The sequence below is a fragment of the Embiotoca jacksoni genome, unplaced genomic scaffold (genome assembly GCF_022577435.1).
Source record: "Embiotoca jacksoni isolate LCO1_2020_lvr unplaced genomic scaffold, fEmbJac1.0.p SCAF_123, whole genome shotgun sequence".
NCBI lineage: Eukaryota > Metazoa > Chordata > Actinopteri > Embiotocidae > Embiotoca > Embiotoca jacksoni.
The window spans coordinates 88,344-104,795 of NW_027185256.1; the positions used below are offsets into that span (position 1 = coordinate 88,344).

The 16,452-nt window shown below is 43.3% G+C and overlaps 1 protein-coding gene across 3 annotated transcripts in view; it reads right to left on the reverse strand.

Annotated features, from left to right (window-relative positions):
• Window positions 1–16,452, reverse strand: part of LOC138195739 (glucosidase 2 subunit beta-like) — a 122,777-nt gene that overhangs the window by 63,997 nt on the left and 42,328 nt on the right. For all 3 annotated transcript variants that reach the window (XM_069145368.1, XM_069145367.1, XM_069145366.1), the window contains exon 10: window positions 5,279–5,348. In XM_069145368.1, coding sequence (XP_069001469.1) covers window positions 5,279–5,348 — 70 coding nt within the window. The remainder of the gene's footprint in view (window positions 1–5,278; window positions 5,349–16,452) is intronic.

The window sequence follows — 16,452 nt, forward strand, 5'->3', positions numbered from 1 at the left end:
CGATACAAATAAACTACAGGCTGTGATAATGAATCTAAAAGTCAAGCATAATTACTCACACCTAACATGTAGCTGAACACTGAAAGGCTACTAGTTTATCCATAAGTATGGACGGCGTGCTTGTATGCCCCTATGCTTGTACAGGTGTTCCTTAGCATCATTTGTACTGCACTATTTTCTCTTTAAAAAGGTAAAACAACAACAGGAATCTACAGACACGCGACACCACAACTCTGGTTCTTCACAGGAAGAAAGAGGACCAGAAACGCTGGCTTTACTTGCGTAACTCCGTCGGTTGCAGGCAAAGAAAAACACAGGCAAAAAGGCAAATGAAGAAAAGCAGGCGAACGTCATACATGAGGAGAGTAATTAACTGGAACGCGAGGAACGACGTTGAACAAAGACGTGACGATCTGACAACTGAAATAAGGGAGGGGGGGGGGGCAACTAAACACGAGGACTGCTGATGGGCTAATAAAACCTTTTTCACAGCAGACATCTTGATCTGTCACAGTAGGGACGGCACAAGTGTATTAATGACGGCTGCATTCCACTTAAGAGAGGTCCTCCTTGGTGCATGTGGGTTCCCCGTCATGGCTCACTGGGACACTTAATGGAACCGAGCCGTCATTAATACAACTATGCATCACCTACTGTTGAACGTCAACGTGTCAGACAGAAGTGGCGGGGGGGGGGGGGGGGGGGGGGGGGGGGGACTTAAACTTAAGGGCAGGAAGTAAAAGGAAGCATACACGAGAGGTAAATAATTTCAAAATAAAACAGAAATCCCAACAACAAAATGACAATTATTTTGACACCTGTTCTGCTACTGATTATTTAAAAATAGGGTTGGGTGTCGTTCAGATCTATTTTAACACAAGAGCCAGTACAATATCTGAGTTTGAGTCATTAATAAGAAGGTGATATATTTTTAAATATCTGAGAAATGTAAACAGATTTGTATTCAAAAGGCTTCTTTTATCAAAAACAAAGTCAAACTTTTTCGATTTTAATGTCTAAAAACAAGCAGCCATACAATAAAAAAAAAAATAAGTGCTTATTCAGTTGTAATTCTGATCAAGCTATCTAATCAAATACAAAAATAGTAAAGGGATTAAAAATTCAACCAGAAATACAGTTTTCATTCAATTGTGCTGCAGACACATTTCAGTTTCTATTTTCACCTGTGGGAATAGTCTGTATGCACAAAGGCAACCAACCCATCTCACTGCTTTTCTTCAGACTCAGGAAATGAAGGAATAGTTAACGGCTAAGGTCCAGTAAATTATAAAGCACATAACCTGCGTCTCTTTGACAACAATCCAGCCTCACCAGAATATATGCAAAAGGGTTTTAGCAGCTATGAAACAACCAAGAAATTGCCCGACACCCTTCATTTCCTGAGTCTAAAGAAAAAGCAGTGAGATGGGTTGGTTGCCTTTGTGCATACAGTGCATGTTGACTCCTCTGGTTGGGATTGTTCCTCCCTCTCTTCTCTCTCTCTCTTTCAGACTCTGAATCAGCAGGTCCCTTCGGTAAACAAGGCAGAGTGATTGTTGGATTTACATATTCCTGAATAAATTATATTGCATATCTGCGATAAGCAGTGCACTACTGTTTGGTAGCTTTTCCTCCGCCTTTTCTGCCCCCTCTTCTTTCTACACCATTCACGCATGCTGCCACGAATTAACCCTGATCACCAGGGACCACGGCAAGTGAAGAAAGTGCTGCTCAAAATTCATGTTTTTCGGCGGTACGAAAACCATGCCATTGGCCTCTGGTGGGGCCCGCACTGCCAACTACATGGATGGTTAATCAGGCCCGATAATGATGCATGCCCATGTCCGCCACCAAGGACAAGGATAGCAGCCATGCTCAATGGCGGGAGATGGGGATAGAAAAGCCTGGGAGGAGAGGAGGTGGAGATTAAAGAGACGGGAGCTCCAGAGAATCAAGACAGTAAAAGATGAAGGTGGAGAGGAGAAATGGGAAGATTAGTGGAGTGGAGTGGAGTGGAGTGAGGAGAGGAGACGAGAGGAGAGGAGAGGAGAGGAGAAGAGAGGAGGGAGGACTCACAAAGATGAGTCTATGAAGGAATGCTAACGAAGTGCTCATTGGATGCGGTTATTTAATGTGGGTGCAAATTGCTATTTTGTGTGCGTGTGTGTGTGTGTGTGTGTGTGTGTGTGTACGTGTGTGTAGCCAGATAGGCATATGGACACGTGTGCATATTCACATAAGTGTGTCTAATGGGGCTGGGGGATGAGGTTCTTAATATGAACACATCTACTGCAACCCCGTTTTAATTACAGCCCTGGCATGCTAAAGAAATGACCATGAGCGAGAGAAGAAAAAAATAATTCTTCCATTAAAACCGCGTGTAGGCCTCAGCCTTTTCCCTCATCAGTTCAGCTGATGACTGCTTTTTTTTTTTTTCTTCCCTTTCTCCCCCTGATTCCCCCTCACTTCCTTCGGAGAATTGGGCTGGTGGTATTTTGGCTGTGAAAAAGAAACCATCGGACGGCAGGGGCATGAATATTCCAAATGACTAATGTTGCACATGCTTATTTTTGACATATCTGGCTTCCGCAGGGAAATAAAACACTTCTAATGCAGGGGGACCATCTGTTATCTGTTGCTGGTGTTTCAGAGCAGGCGGATTCAGTGCACACACACAGGCATACACACACACACACAGGCATACACACACACAGTCAGGAACACGGGCAGACAGATCGACGCGTTCTCGCACAGCAGGGGGGAGAGGGCATACGTAGACAGCGAGACACATGCGCACGCACACACACACGTACTAACAGCACAATCCGTTGGGAACACGCACAACAGGCAGGCTCTAAACTCCTATACAAATTGAACACTCCTCTTTTTTTTTTCCTCTTTTCTTTTCTTTAATTCAGCGTGTTTGTCAAATGTGCTGCAAATCTTGCTCTGCAGGTGACAGGGAATGCACACCATTTTTTTATGCTGGCCATAAATACCCGGGCCTGTCTCCTCGCAGCAGCTGGAGCGGGATTATATGCCGGTGGTAATAAACTGGCTGCACGATAACAAAGAATGAGACGCGCGCGCAAAAAAAAAAAAAAACAGCCTTCTGCATCAGCCACGCATCTACATTAAGTGTAGCCTCCCTTCGATTTGTTGAAACTATGGCCGACGGTACAGGTGCAGGAGGTACGGTAAACAAAGCTCGCTCATGCATGGATAATCTGTTTGTTATTTTCAGACAGTCACCTGGCTTCTGGGTCTGCCATAATACTTCTATTCAAGCAATAAAGTGTTTTGGATAGCTAAATTTGCAGCAGAATTTTCTATCAGTGCCTACGCCTTCACATTTTCACAGTAAAATGATCGTTTTAAAAAAAAGACCCACCGGGTATCTCATGCACCCCCAAAAATGATGTAGAGTATAATGTATGCAGTTGCACCAAAGGGTACACTCCACATTTTATGCACCCAAAAACTCACTAAAACCCATTGTAACAATGTTCAATAGTCGTACTAGAGGTCAAAAACAGTCAGGTACTAAAATAGCTAAATACTAATGAATTCATGAAAATAATTGTCCTACTTCTGAAGTTATTTCACTTAAAAGAAGTGAAGTTTTTGGCTGAAGAAAGAGGCTGTGTTCCAAATGGCGTGCTTGCCTTAGTACACTAACATATAGTACTCCTACATGTTAGTACACCGACTTGTGTAGTACTTAAATGTTGACGGGGTGGTGTGTATTTAAAATCACACAGTGCCATTCTGAACTTACCGAAAATAACCGTAGCATTGATATTTTTGAATAGTTTATAATTATTAATATATCAGAGCCACCATACGTGGGAATTGTTGAATTGTTGGGTTTCGCTGTATAATATTGTAAAGTTCCACTGTAAAGACTTTCATGTGTTAAGTGCCATGAAATAAATAACCTGTGTTGTGATTTGGCGCTATAGAAATAAAATTGAATTGAATATGTAGAATTTTCACATTCTTTTTGTTAGTTTAAAAAAAAAATCCACCATGGCTGACATCCATATAAATGACTAATCTCACCACCGCCCCCTCACCATCAGAACAAATTTACAGTTTTTGCCCTTCAAAGTTGTGTGCATTATACATTTTTTTTATATTCTCAAATGCCAGTTAGTCAGACAGACAGACCAAAAAAGAAAAAGAGAAAATCCAAAACAATGGATTTACCGGGATATGAAACAAAGTAGTATTTCTACAACAACAGATAAGAATCCCTTCATCACATATTAATTGCTAATCAGAGCACAGGAAGTACGGTGTATTGATTAAGCTTGATTAAAGAAGCCCTATATATACTTAAACTGTAATACCACCGAAGGCCACGAGGGCTTGGCTCCAAAAAGGCTCCATAGACTCCCATTCAACTTCTCATGAAATACAAAGTCAATACATTTTTTTCCAATTTTTTTTGTTTTGGTATCATTCGCAGAAATCCTTCCTTCTTATTAGTTTTCTTGCAGTGCATCTGAAAATGATCCCGTCATTAATTAGATATTACGCCTCAAATAGTGTCATTTTGGGGGTGCGTAGCTGTTTGATTGACAGGCCCGTGGTGCAGCGTGAGATCCGCCGCTCGCTGGTGTCACTTCTGCCTCCCAAATAACAAGATGGCGAAGAAGTCAAACTCGAGCCTTCGTAGCAACAGTTCACAAACCAATGGGCGACGTCACGGTTGGTTGCAGCTGGTTTAAAACAGAATACTGATCACGGCATGTGAACTGTATTTAAGTCGACAGCACGTAACTAGTATTTAATTAAAGCATGTTTCTTTACTCATTGATCATTCTGGCAGCGTGTTGGTCCCACTCGACCATCCTCTTCTTGAGGTGAAACCATTTTAGTCCAAAACACTCGCGTGTGCTCCATCCTCACACTTTAATTTCAGGGAAGCAGTGCAAATCCTCTAAACACAGTGCAATTACACACACACACACTGTAGTTGATCCTCTGTGGATACCTTGATAAAATCGTATGACTCTGTCATCAGGTGAAGTAAGCCCACAAACCTCTCCGCTCGTGTTTGAAGAGTAAAAACAAACTTGTGACTCAATAAAAAAAGATTAATCCGACTCCAGAAATGAACCCATGTGTGTCAAAGTTATAAGCGTGTAATGTAGCTGCATCTTATGGCTGTAGCGTCATGACTGAAAAATAGAAAATGAAAAAATAAAATGGTGGGTGTAAAGGGTGGGGGTGGGGTGGGGGGGGTGCACTGTGGTATGGTTTAATAACTTACCTCTGTCAGCTGCCTTTAAGTGAGGATCTTCACTCACAACGCTGCCCGGTGCCCCATGTGTGTCTTTGATCTACAAGCACATAATGGAAGCAGAGAGCGAGAGAAAACAAGGTCAAAGATCTATGCACTTAGAAGACCTTGGCTATCACCTGCATTAATGTATAAGGAGACAACAAAGACAGCGCGGTTATACGCGTGTGCGCGCGCGCGCGACAAAGAAAGTGATTTTAAACGATCATCTCGGCTCAAGTCCGCGGCTCTAATACGCGCCTCCCGGCAGACACTGACGACACTTGATGTTTCAAAATACAAGGTTCCTCTGTGTGCTCGAGGAGCCTCCCAGGAGCCTTCGAAAGACAGTTTAATGATGAAAGACAACATGCCTGGATGCTAGTGTTCTGTTTTAGGTCGCAAGAGGGAGGAGGGGGGGGGGAAGGAGAGGGGAGGGGAGGGGAGAGGGGGAGACGAAATAATTTTCGGTCTTTAATTTTCTTTTAAAGACGCCGCCGTTCATTTAGAAAAGATTGGAGTCACATTCTGGATCGTCACGTCGTGGAAGGTTTGACGGGTGGATAATCACCAGATACCCTCACCGAGTAAATATTGTTGACTTCTGAGCTGTAAAAATACTAATACACCGAATATCAAAATATTGATGTTTATCTGAAGCTGGGAATCTCCCGGAGGTTAGAAAAAAAAAAAAAGTGTGTTATTTCAGTTGTGCTACATTCGGTTGTTGATGCTTGCAGGCATTCTGCATTAAAGAGAACAATAAAACATTGTGCAAAAGATGCATTCTTTTTCTGTGGCGTTCGGGATGCTGAGGACCAAATATGACAAGATTTCCACATGTGGGACAGAGGAAATATGGGTCTGATTTGATGACTTGTCGTATGCTGCCAGTTTTTTTTTTTTTTTTTCCTCCTTCCTCCCCTTCACTGGAAACTCGACTGTAAACTCCACTGTGCAAGTGAGAGGCGTCACCAAATGCAATGTGACTCACCACCTCTGAGGAGAACAGAAACCTGCTTAAGATCACTGTGACATCTCATGCAGTATTTGCAGTTCAGAATATTTTTGACAGATTGGACTGAATACAAATGTGAAAATTGTCATTCAAAAAAGAAAAAAAAGATTAAAAAAAAACACACAAAAAAACACCACCCTAGAGTTCCTCTGTTTGACAAGAATCTTAAAGAAACAACGCTCAAATGTTATTCCCATGAAGCTTAGCGAGCTCAAGTTAGACATCAGGAGGAGACTTTCTACTGAATTTCTATCCAGTTCTGTGTTGTTTTTATCAGTTTTTTGGGTTATTGTGATCGTGTCTGTCTTAAAAAGATGTAACTAGATGAAATAAAAATATTTATTGAAGAAAAATACTTATTGAAAATGACTCGCATCGTACGTCGTACACTCGCCACTCCATTATACCAATTACAAGGATTTAGTCTCGAGAAGGACATAACATAAGAAAAAGTAAGTGGACACACAACTGTCAGTACAAAAGGAAAAATAAAATAAATCAACTCATAGGAAAGAAAAGTCCATCTCAAATCTCAACAAACTGCATCAGAGTTACCAAGTAAGGTCGCTGATTCAATTGGCATCAACTTATATGAAATAACATGCAGTAATAAGTTCTTGCTGTATGGTATCCAGAGTGTATATCCGAGGATGCTTTACTCTTATTCAGTTTCTGATATCCGATTCCACATGGGACACGTGATCACATGTATGACACACGTTTACCACATGTTGCCACGCACGGTAATATGGGGAAAATATGTGGACAGGTCTTCACGTGGAAATCGACGAAATGAAAATGATCCAAAACGTGTTTCCCATCGGCAAAATACATGTTTCACACGTGTGTGTGGTCGCGTGTGATCCCATGACTTTTTGCACATGGGAAATTCATGTTTTGTTTTTGTTTTTCTGTAAGGGTTGGTTAACTGTTTTTGGTCAACTAAAAAAAAAAAACCAAAAAAAAAAACCATGTTACTATGGAGTTGAACGTAACTGAAATATCCTCATGGCAAAAGTCAGGACTCACCGGTCCACGCCGGCCTCGACGAGACAAGTCTCCTGCGCTTACGAGCGGCAAAATGAATGGAAGCGTCACTTCGAGCGCGGGGCTCTCGGTCTACCTATCCTTTCATGTCCACATCATCCGGCAGTTCCTGTTTGTGTCTGAGAACGAGACGCTGGCAGAGTGAAGCCTTCCAGCGGCCAAACGCGCCGCTCTCTGAAATCAGCCGGCACAAGGAAACAGAGGCTCGCTCTTGAAAACTGCCTGCCTTTGAAGGATCTTTATTCTCCGCTCCCCGGCTCCCGCAGATGCGTGGAACTGCTCAGGACACACAATGGGTGCACCGCGGGTATTTGTCCACCGAGAGCCCGGGCCCCAGTAAACGCGAAGAGGGGGGGGCGCGCGTACCCAGGAAGCGGCTAATTAATTGACAAGCAGATATTTCTGAAATGTATAATCATCAAACAGACTTCATTTTGTTCCCCGACCGCCATCCGCGCCAACCCATCTTCCCAGGCGACTTACTTAAGAGACTTATCTTATAAATACAGCCCTAATCAAAATAAATGACTAAAAGCTCTAAGGGAGTTGAAGGCTATACACTTTTACATCAGAGGAACTGATGCAATTTAAACAGCTGCCTGTGCACCGCTGACTTAAGGTTGAAATCACACAAAATCCTAACTTACGTAATAGTTCCATTGTTTTTTTTGTTGTTTCTTCTTGTTGTTGCTCAGTTTGGCAGACCTATATTCATGACAGCCAAGTAGGAGACGCAGCCTCCCTCTGTGTGTGTGTGTGTTATATTCCCACAGCAGCATGCCGGGGCGAAGAGTGTCACATTTTACAGAATTTTCTTAATATTTAATGTGTTGATGCTTTTTTTTTTTTTTTTGGTCTCTTTGAGTGCACTCGGTGTGTATGTTTTCTGTGCGTCGGTGCGGTAACCCCGTGTTTGGGGATATGTTCACTGCTTCATGCTCCTGCTGGGTTTTTTTTACACCGGGTAGACATTTCTTATATAAATGCAGCAGTGACTGATTTTTTTTTTTTTTTTTTTAGTGCCGGTGGCTCGGAGGCGGTGTTGTCGCTGGTCAGTGGCGTCTGGCCGAGGAGACGCGTGGTGATGGATGGATGGATCGTCAAAGTTTCACCTCGGTCCGAGTTTTGATGGATATGTTACCGCCACTAAGCCCGGTGCGACAGATTGCACAGACCGCGAAGCCACAACTCCAACAGCTTTCTGTTTATTTAAGGGAAAGCTGTTAGGAAAAAATGTAATACACGGGCTTCGGCTGTATCAAAGTAAACGCGGAGGTTTTATGGGCAGTTTTTTTTTTGTTTTTTTTTCCCGCCGCAACCTGCATCGCGACCCCTGTCCTCGTACCCGACCGGTAAAGTAAGTCGTTCTGGGTTTTTTTTTTGGTGCTCGAAAGAGCAAAGTTCCACCGATGTCAAGAGCGTCCTTCGATCTGCCCAACAAGGCAGGTTGAGTTTACAGGGGGGGGAAAAACAACAACTCTTCAGTTCTAACAGAAATCCAAGTTGACTGTTGGACCAAAGGAGCAAACAAAACACGGTCTGCAGTGTCTCGATGCTTTTGTATGTCGGGACATCCAGCACAACCTCCTGTCGAAGTTTCTTTTCACGTCCTAACAAAATAAAGTTCTCGTAGAAGCTTAGAGATGCAGCGAACACCTGCATTCCAATCAGTTTGGGGAATATGACGGATGATTTCTTTTCGGGCCCTCTGATCGTGTCAAGGTAAAGCCCATTTCCATTTGGTAAACTTTTTTTTTTTTTAAAAGTTGAACATAAAAACGCAGCAAATCCCATTTACTTTGACTTAACTAGGAACAGACACGGATTTCAATGCAAAACACTGCTGTTCTAAACGCTCTCGTCATCCCTCCCTAACGTTTACGAAGCAATGGGAGAGCAAAATGTGCAACATCTTCACCGTTTGAAAAAAAAAACCAACAACAAACGACGCATTTAATGTGTTGTTTTTTTTTTTTTGCTGTGCAGACTTTCAAAAATCAATCCGGATACAGTCAAGATATGACACAAAAAAAAAACTGATTTGGGCTGGCGGTCTGAAAATAAGTTTCTTGCTCATCTTTGTGGGCGTGTTGAACCTGGAAATTTAGCGAGCAGCTTTCTAATTAGCGAGTTCGCATGCAAGGAAGCAGCCCGTGTCGTTCTTCAACAATTTTCAAGACGACGTGCTTTTTTGAACGATAATAGCCGTATCGACGATTGCTTAATCAGTCAGTTAAAATGATTTTAACCAAGAAAATAATAATTGCGGTGCGTTTTTCACCCATCCGTTCGACTCGGCCACGTCTGACGATCTGACGCCGGCAGCGTTCGAGAGCAGATCGAGGCGGCGCAGGCGGCGCGTGGTGCTGCGAGTGTGCGTACGTGCGCCTGAGAGACGGCGCGTGTCCTCTGCGAGAGGTAAAACAACGACGGGCGAGAACCGATGGCTGGTGACGCGGCGACGAGGAGAGCGCCGCGTATTTGGGGAGGGGGCCTCGGGCTGGGCAGCTGTGAGAAACTTCTTCTCTCCTATTCCCCCCCCCCTCTGTGACACTGTTCAAACAGAGGATAAAGACGCCCCGAGTGTTTTTTTTTTTTTTCCCTTTTCCGATCCCCATACGTGGCTGCTGGCTCTTTCCTCTTCTGTATCTGGAGCTCGCAGCACGAGGAGTGACGCAGTGAGTCACGGCGGCTGTAACGAGTCAACCTTTTGATTAATTTGAATGGCACTTCCTAACAAAACAAAACAAAAAAATCCTCTTCCACTCGGAGATGATGTTCCTGTCTATAATTACATGTTATCGTGTTTTATTTCGACAAACGGTGTGAAATTATGTTTGATACCAAGAAGGATTATGAAGGTAACTCCAGAAGCACATTTTGCACCTTTTACTGTGTGACTCATGTCTTCTGGAAAACCAAGTTTAGACTTTAAATGGCATAATACAGTCAAAAGGCTACAGTGATGAATGCTGCATCCATCGGTTTGTGTGTGTGTGTGTGTGTGTGTGTGTGTGTGTGTGTGTGTGTGTGTGTGTGTGTGTGTGAGTGAGTGAGTGAGTGTGAGAGAGAGAGAAGCTGCAGTTTGTTCAAGCAACATACTTGACTTTGAAAACAGTAATTGGTCCATATGGCAGATTTATATTTGATTTAGTTTGATTCAAACCCACAATTTTAAAAGAAATGAAGGAAGGACACACACACACACAGATGCACAAATATCTTTTCTACATCTCTGGCACACGTTTCTGCATCCCGGGACCCCGGTTCAAACAAGAGCAAGAGCCAATTAAAAAAAAAAAAAAAAGGTATTTAACGTGACTGCATTTCTCTGCGTGTGTTTGTGTGCGCACTGGATGGCTATCAGCGGTGAGAAACGTGGCAGCTTGCGCGCCGCCGTCTCACATTCAGGTCATGCCAGTTGGCTTTCCGCGACGCGTGACAGCGGTGAGATCCACACAGAGCAGGAACAAGAAAAGTAAAAGAGCAGAAGGGGAGAACATGGCAGCCAAGGACTACCACTTCAACATCAAACGAATGTTGTCACAACAGAGCAACCGAGCCACCCCTTTTAACTGTGACACCATTCAGCTGCTCGTCACACCGAGCAAGGCGAGGCGGAAGCCTACTGTAAGTCATGCAAGCGCAGTGTTTATTAAATAAGAGAGCAGGAGAGGAAGAAAAAAAAAAAGAAAAAGAAAAAAGGGAGCGAGAGCGGCGACACGGCGTCAAAGTGAGCGTACTGTAGTGTTGTCAAATCTTCGTAAGTAGCATGGAAAGGCGGCGTTTTCTCATCCTTCCATGAAATTGAAAGTTGGGGAGGGAAATGAAGTGTGTCTTCCAATGACAGCAAAGGAAATCATTGAAGCTTGAGAGATATGCTATTGAGAGGTTTGGTGTTTGAGTTTAAGCAGCAACGAAGGAAAACAACAACAGCAATTATTTTAGTGGTGTTATTTTATGGTTTGTGGCTTCACCGCGTGTTTCTGTAAAGAGTGAAGATGGTGGTCAGGGGGAATCATACCAGAGAGGCAAGTGAGGGTTGTTTTTTTTTTTTCTTCTTATATTATTAATGAAAAAAATAACAAATCCCTGTTGATAATGTAATAATTTATGTAAACATCAAAGGAGGAGAGTTAAGTTTCTGTGTGATCTTTAAAGCGGATAATCGTCTCATTTAGCGCTGTAAATGTTGCAGTCTGTGGGAAAACAGATTTGTATCCATATGTTGGCATTTTAACTAACAGACTCAGATGGATCAGCAGAAGTTCTGCAGCCGTACAAAAAAATTTAAAGGAAACAGCGAAGTGATCAGCAGCCGGGGCTCTCGGCTGAAGCGGCACGTTGCCGGTGACAGAAGGAAAACGGGAGTGGAAAAAGGAGTAGGAGTGTCACGAAGACGAGACCAACCAAACAGAGAGGCTGTCTCCTAGCGGACGCCGGCGCAGGGGCCTGTCACTCGTCATCGCGTGCCACTCTCTCTGCTCGACACGCTGAAACTGAGGCAACGCGGCCCATGAAATATTCACCAAAGTTGTCTTAGCTTTAAAAAAAGAAAGAAAAAAAAAGAGTGGTGTGAGAGGGGGGGGGGGGGGAGGAGCGGGAGGCCAAGGACAAAATGTGCTGCGATAGTTTGATGGAGAGTCCCCCAAAATGCTCTGGGTGTCAGCTTTGCTTAGGCTTCTCGACGAGGGGGGTGCGACAGGGGGACCAGCGGGGGGTCCATTAAATGTTCACACAAATGTGCCCCTAACAGCGCATCAGTAGCCACAGCCAAAGCCCCAAGTCCCAGAGATGCTCTGCTAAATTCTGCTGTGCCATCTAAATGTCCAAAGCGTGCTCGTGCTGCCGTCTCGTTCTCGCATTTCTGGAGGACGAGCAGCGCCGTACGTTCAACGTTATCGTTCGACGGAAAGGAAGCAGAATGTCTCGCAGATGGTGCTGTTACTGTGGGGAAAAAAAAAAAAAATCAAAGATTGTAAAATGTATTTACTTTCAACCGGGAAGCATTTTAACGCTTAAAATAGCGATGGACCTTTTGAAGCAAAGGTGCTCATCAAAATTCGCTCTGAACCGTTCGATTATTAATCAGCTATTCCTCCCCAACCCCGATAAGCGGCGTGTCTTTTGTTTCCTCTTTTGAGACGAGGGCTGTTTACGTCGCACGTCCAACAACAAGCTTGCTTCGTCTGGCTGTTCTTTATTGATCAGAGGATGCGTCGTCTCACAGCGACACGGTTTCACGAGGCAACGCTCCGGTGCCTTGTAGCAACGCGTTCCTCCTCATGTTGTTTAATTGTGACTAGCAGACTTCTTAACGTATTACAACCAGGCAGCAATAAAAAAAAATTTTAAAAAAGAAAGAAAAAAGGGGGAAATAAGGAAGAACAATCTTGGCGTATACTAATCGATTTTCTTTTAGATTTTAACGACTATTTAAATATTCAAACATCATGTCCCGTCCCTAGTTTAAACTTATCAACTGTGTATTTACTGCCATCGAACCAATGACGTCTATTTGCAAATACCACCAACTATGAACACGGTGTGCCAATCCCGCAGTCAACTATCATGTACGCGTTCGTTGACCTTCAAAACAAAGAGATCCAAAGAATGGATAAAGAAATCGAGGCAGAAGAAACTTGATACCCTTATCTCCCCAAATATTACTTGGCGTAACTAAGGCCGGCAGTGACCTGGCAACCCCTTGACAAGGCAAAGGACGGCAGGTTGAAGTCATATTAAAATCAGAAAATAAAAAAAGACTGAATAATTAGCTCCTAATTAGGCTGTAGGAGTGATTTGGTGATTCATTAGCCCTGTTTGTTTTCGAGACAGAAGGCGCTGTCACGGCCATTGTGTTTGTGACGACCTCCATTGCCGGTATGTGCGGCATTTCGGGGACGCGAGCGCTTGTGCGGGGTCTGAAATGAAAACATGCCATTAGCTGCCGCAGCAACTGTACAAGGCTTCAGCCTCACACAATTACACCCAGTCCCTTTGTATCTGCGTGAAAAGGTCAAATCAAAAGGTCCTAATGCAGCATATCCCATAATACACTCTTTTCCTGATCAGGTGTTTTGACTTGGGCGTCTCAAGAAAATGAAAGAACGGTCCTCCGTATGTAATTGAGCCGTGCCTACAGCCGGAAGATAACGGCTGCAAGGGAGATGCTTGATTACCCATTGAAGAGCGAGAAACCGACGGGTATTGAAGCTGCGATGCTCACGGGTGGTTCCCAACCTCTTGACAATCCAAGTGTCATACTGATGTTTAAGAGCCGTACAGAAACTGGCAGCCTCCAACAAGCGAAGCAGCTTGACAAAATGGCTTTCAAGCCTAACTGCACTTGCTTTGCGTTTAATGAGGAATAGTACACCGGCTAAAATACAAACACAAACACCACAAAAAAGGTGGCAAAAGCTTCACTTCTCCCGTAGCGCTGATAAAAACTCAAAAGAAGAAAAGAAAACAGTTGTTGAAGTAAGATCAGTAGCATGGAAAGCTAGCAGAGGGAGCTTATCGCTCCTCGTACTGCAACATTTCATAATGCACTTCGAGCACAATGAACAAAAAACCAGCGTGTGCTCATTTAGAAACGCAAGAAAAAGCCTTTGTGTGGCACAAACGGTCGTATTTATAGGTACAATGAGAGTTTGAAGGATGTCTTCAACCCTTTCAGCACTTATTTGCTCCACTGCCATGGCCATGAATAAATATTACAATAGTCACTATAGGACCAAAAAAAAAATTACTAATAAATAAATTGCTTTCTTTACAGCCCTTTGTGTTCACTCAAAAACTTGTCATCTTCCACATATTGAGGTTCACCAAAAATTAACCGCTGTGTAACTCAAGCATAACTCACGGGTCATATTTGGACACTTCTGTCAACTGAGACGTCCAATGCTTGCTTGCTTCAATTGTGGCTGAATAACAATTAAAAGTACAGACTGGCTTTCGCAAAAACAGAACTCTTATTTCCGAGTTAAGAATAGATAGAAGGTTGTTTAGCCCTGATCTTTATGTTTGGCTCGTTCCAGCTTTTCTTATTATTCTTATTATTCTTATTATTATTATTATGGATGTCAGTAGTTTAAAACAGCACATATTCTAAAACTTATATATGTCTGTTACCTGTCCATCGTACAGAACAGGTCACAACTCTCTACAACACATCACCACCTCTGGAGGAAGATCCAGGAGAGTTGTGGGCGAGTGACAACCGGAGTTAAATCCCTTGTACGTGTAAAACCAACCTTGCCAATAAAGTGTATTCTGATTCTGAAAAAAAAAGTATTGTTTGTCAGTCCTGAAAATTCACTCTAGTGTTACAAACAAAAATTTGAAACGCTCTAATTACGTCCACAGCAGAACCTAGCTGCGCTAAATAAGATTTTCCATCTATGGTAAAAGCTAATCCAATGCGGCCATCACATCTCAGACCGGAGCTGACTGCCAAAAATAACTACAAATAATATCCTTCCATTTCGAGTCCATATGTATTTCAATGGCGTTTCCATGAAGAGACGGGGGACAGGCATTTGCCTTATAATTCACATTCAATGATGGAGCAACACCACGATAAGCCGGGCGGATGGTGAAATCTAATCTGAACCCCAATGTTTTTTTGTCTATGGAAATGACTGGCTTCTTATCAGCGGAGTGGGTTTATTTGAGCAGATTCTCGCTGTGGCTTAGCGAAGGGACTCAATCACTGCTGGCCAGCGATAGGCCTCACTTTCGTCCTCCCTCTCTCTCATCTTTTTATCTGGAGGAGCGGAAATGAAAAGGATGGTATCTGGTACTCTCCGTGCCCTCAGTTCAGGAGATGGAGGGGCGCGGACATTTTCTTTTCGGCCTTCGCTGTCGGATGAAAACACGGTTTATAAACCTGTGCTCGGGGAGAAATATGCTGGCAGTTTAGAGACTCTAGATGAGCAGGCTAAAAAACAACAACAGGAAGCTACTATCAGGTAACTTGTGTTGTGACAGCTACATTTATAACTCTGGAGTAATCAAGCTTTTGCACATTTGAGGTAAAGGAACACAGTTTTTCCTCATTGTGGGCTTATCGCCTCGGTTTTCTCTTGTCTCAACATTGTTCTTGGAGGTTATTGCACAGAGCCGGTGGAGATAGCGAGGCTCTGTTTTCATATGTGCATCTATACAGCCATTGTTAAAAAGTTGTTTTGAAATTGTCAGTTGAAATAGGCATGGATCAAAACCAGAGACGAGACGGGGGAAGGTTTGACAGGAATCGAATCTACAACAGGTGGATAAAGAAAGGCACTAATGCCAGATGTAAGGGCTTTGACATTTTTGTAGACAATCATTTTCAGGGGTATCACCGTGATCAATGGATTCACTCTAAGAGGGAAAGTAAATTTTCCTCGTCCTACAACTTAGGTGAACTTTGGTATGCAAATTCACACCGTTTACCAACTGCAAGCTGTCCTGCCGGTGCCCTTTGAAGGAAAAGAAAGAGATCAAACTGGAAGAGCTATTGTATCGGCTATGTCAATATCTGCAAAGATATACCAATATATGGGCAACAGAAGGTCACAGACAGTGGAAGCACTAGCTCCTGGCTCCCAAACCTGACCGCTGGGGCTCAGCACAACAACAAAAAGGTGAATCGAACATGGGGCAGGTTTGAAACGGGAACGAAACGAGATTTTAAAGCCATGCTAGGAGCTCTGTTTGGGTGTATTTGGTACCACAGTTTATCCTAAATGAGAGCATCAGCATGTTAGCATGAGGATATAATGTTCCATGTTTACCATCATACTAACATTTGCTAATAAGCATTAAAAGATGAAGTACAGCTGCGTCAGTGTCATCACTTTGACAGGGATTTGATCAAAGACCAAAGAATTGGACCAATTCAACTTCTATTGAATGATGGCACTAAATGAAAACCGTAGACTGTATGTAAAAGTTGACGTAGTTTCTGGGTCTGACAAGCGAGGCCAATGCAGAAGTGCCATAAAGTGAAATACTACAAAGAGCTGTTTGGGGTTAGCTCCAAAAAAGCTCCGGCTACGAAGGCCTCCCATTCAACTTCCCTCATGAAATACAAAGGCAATACTTTTTTTTT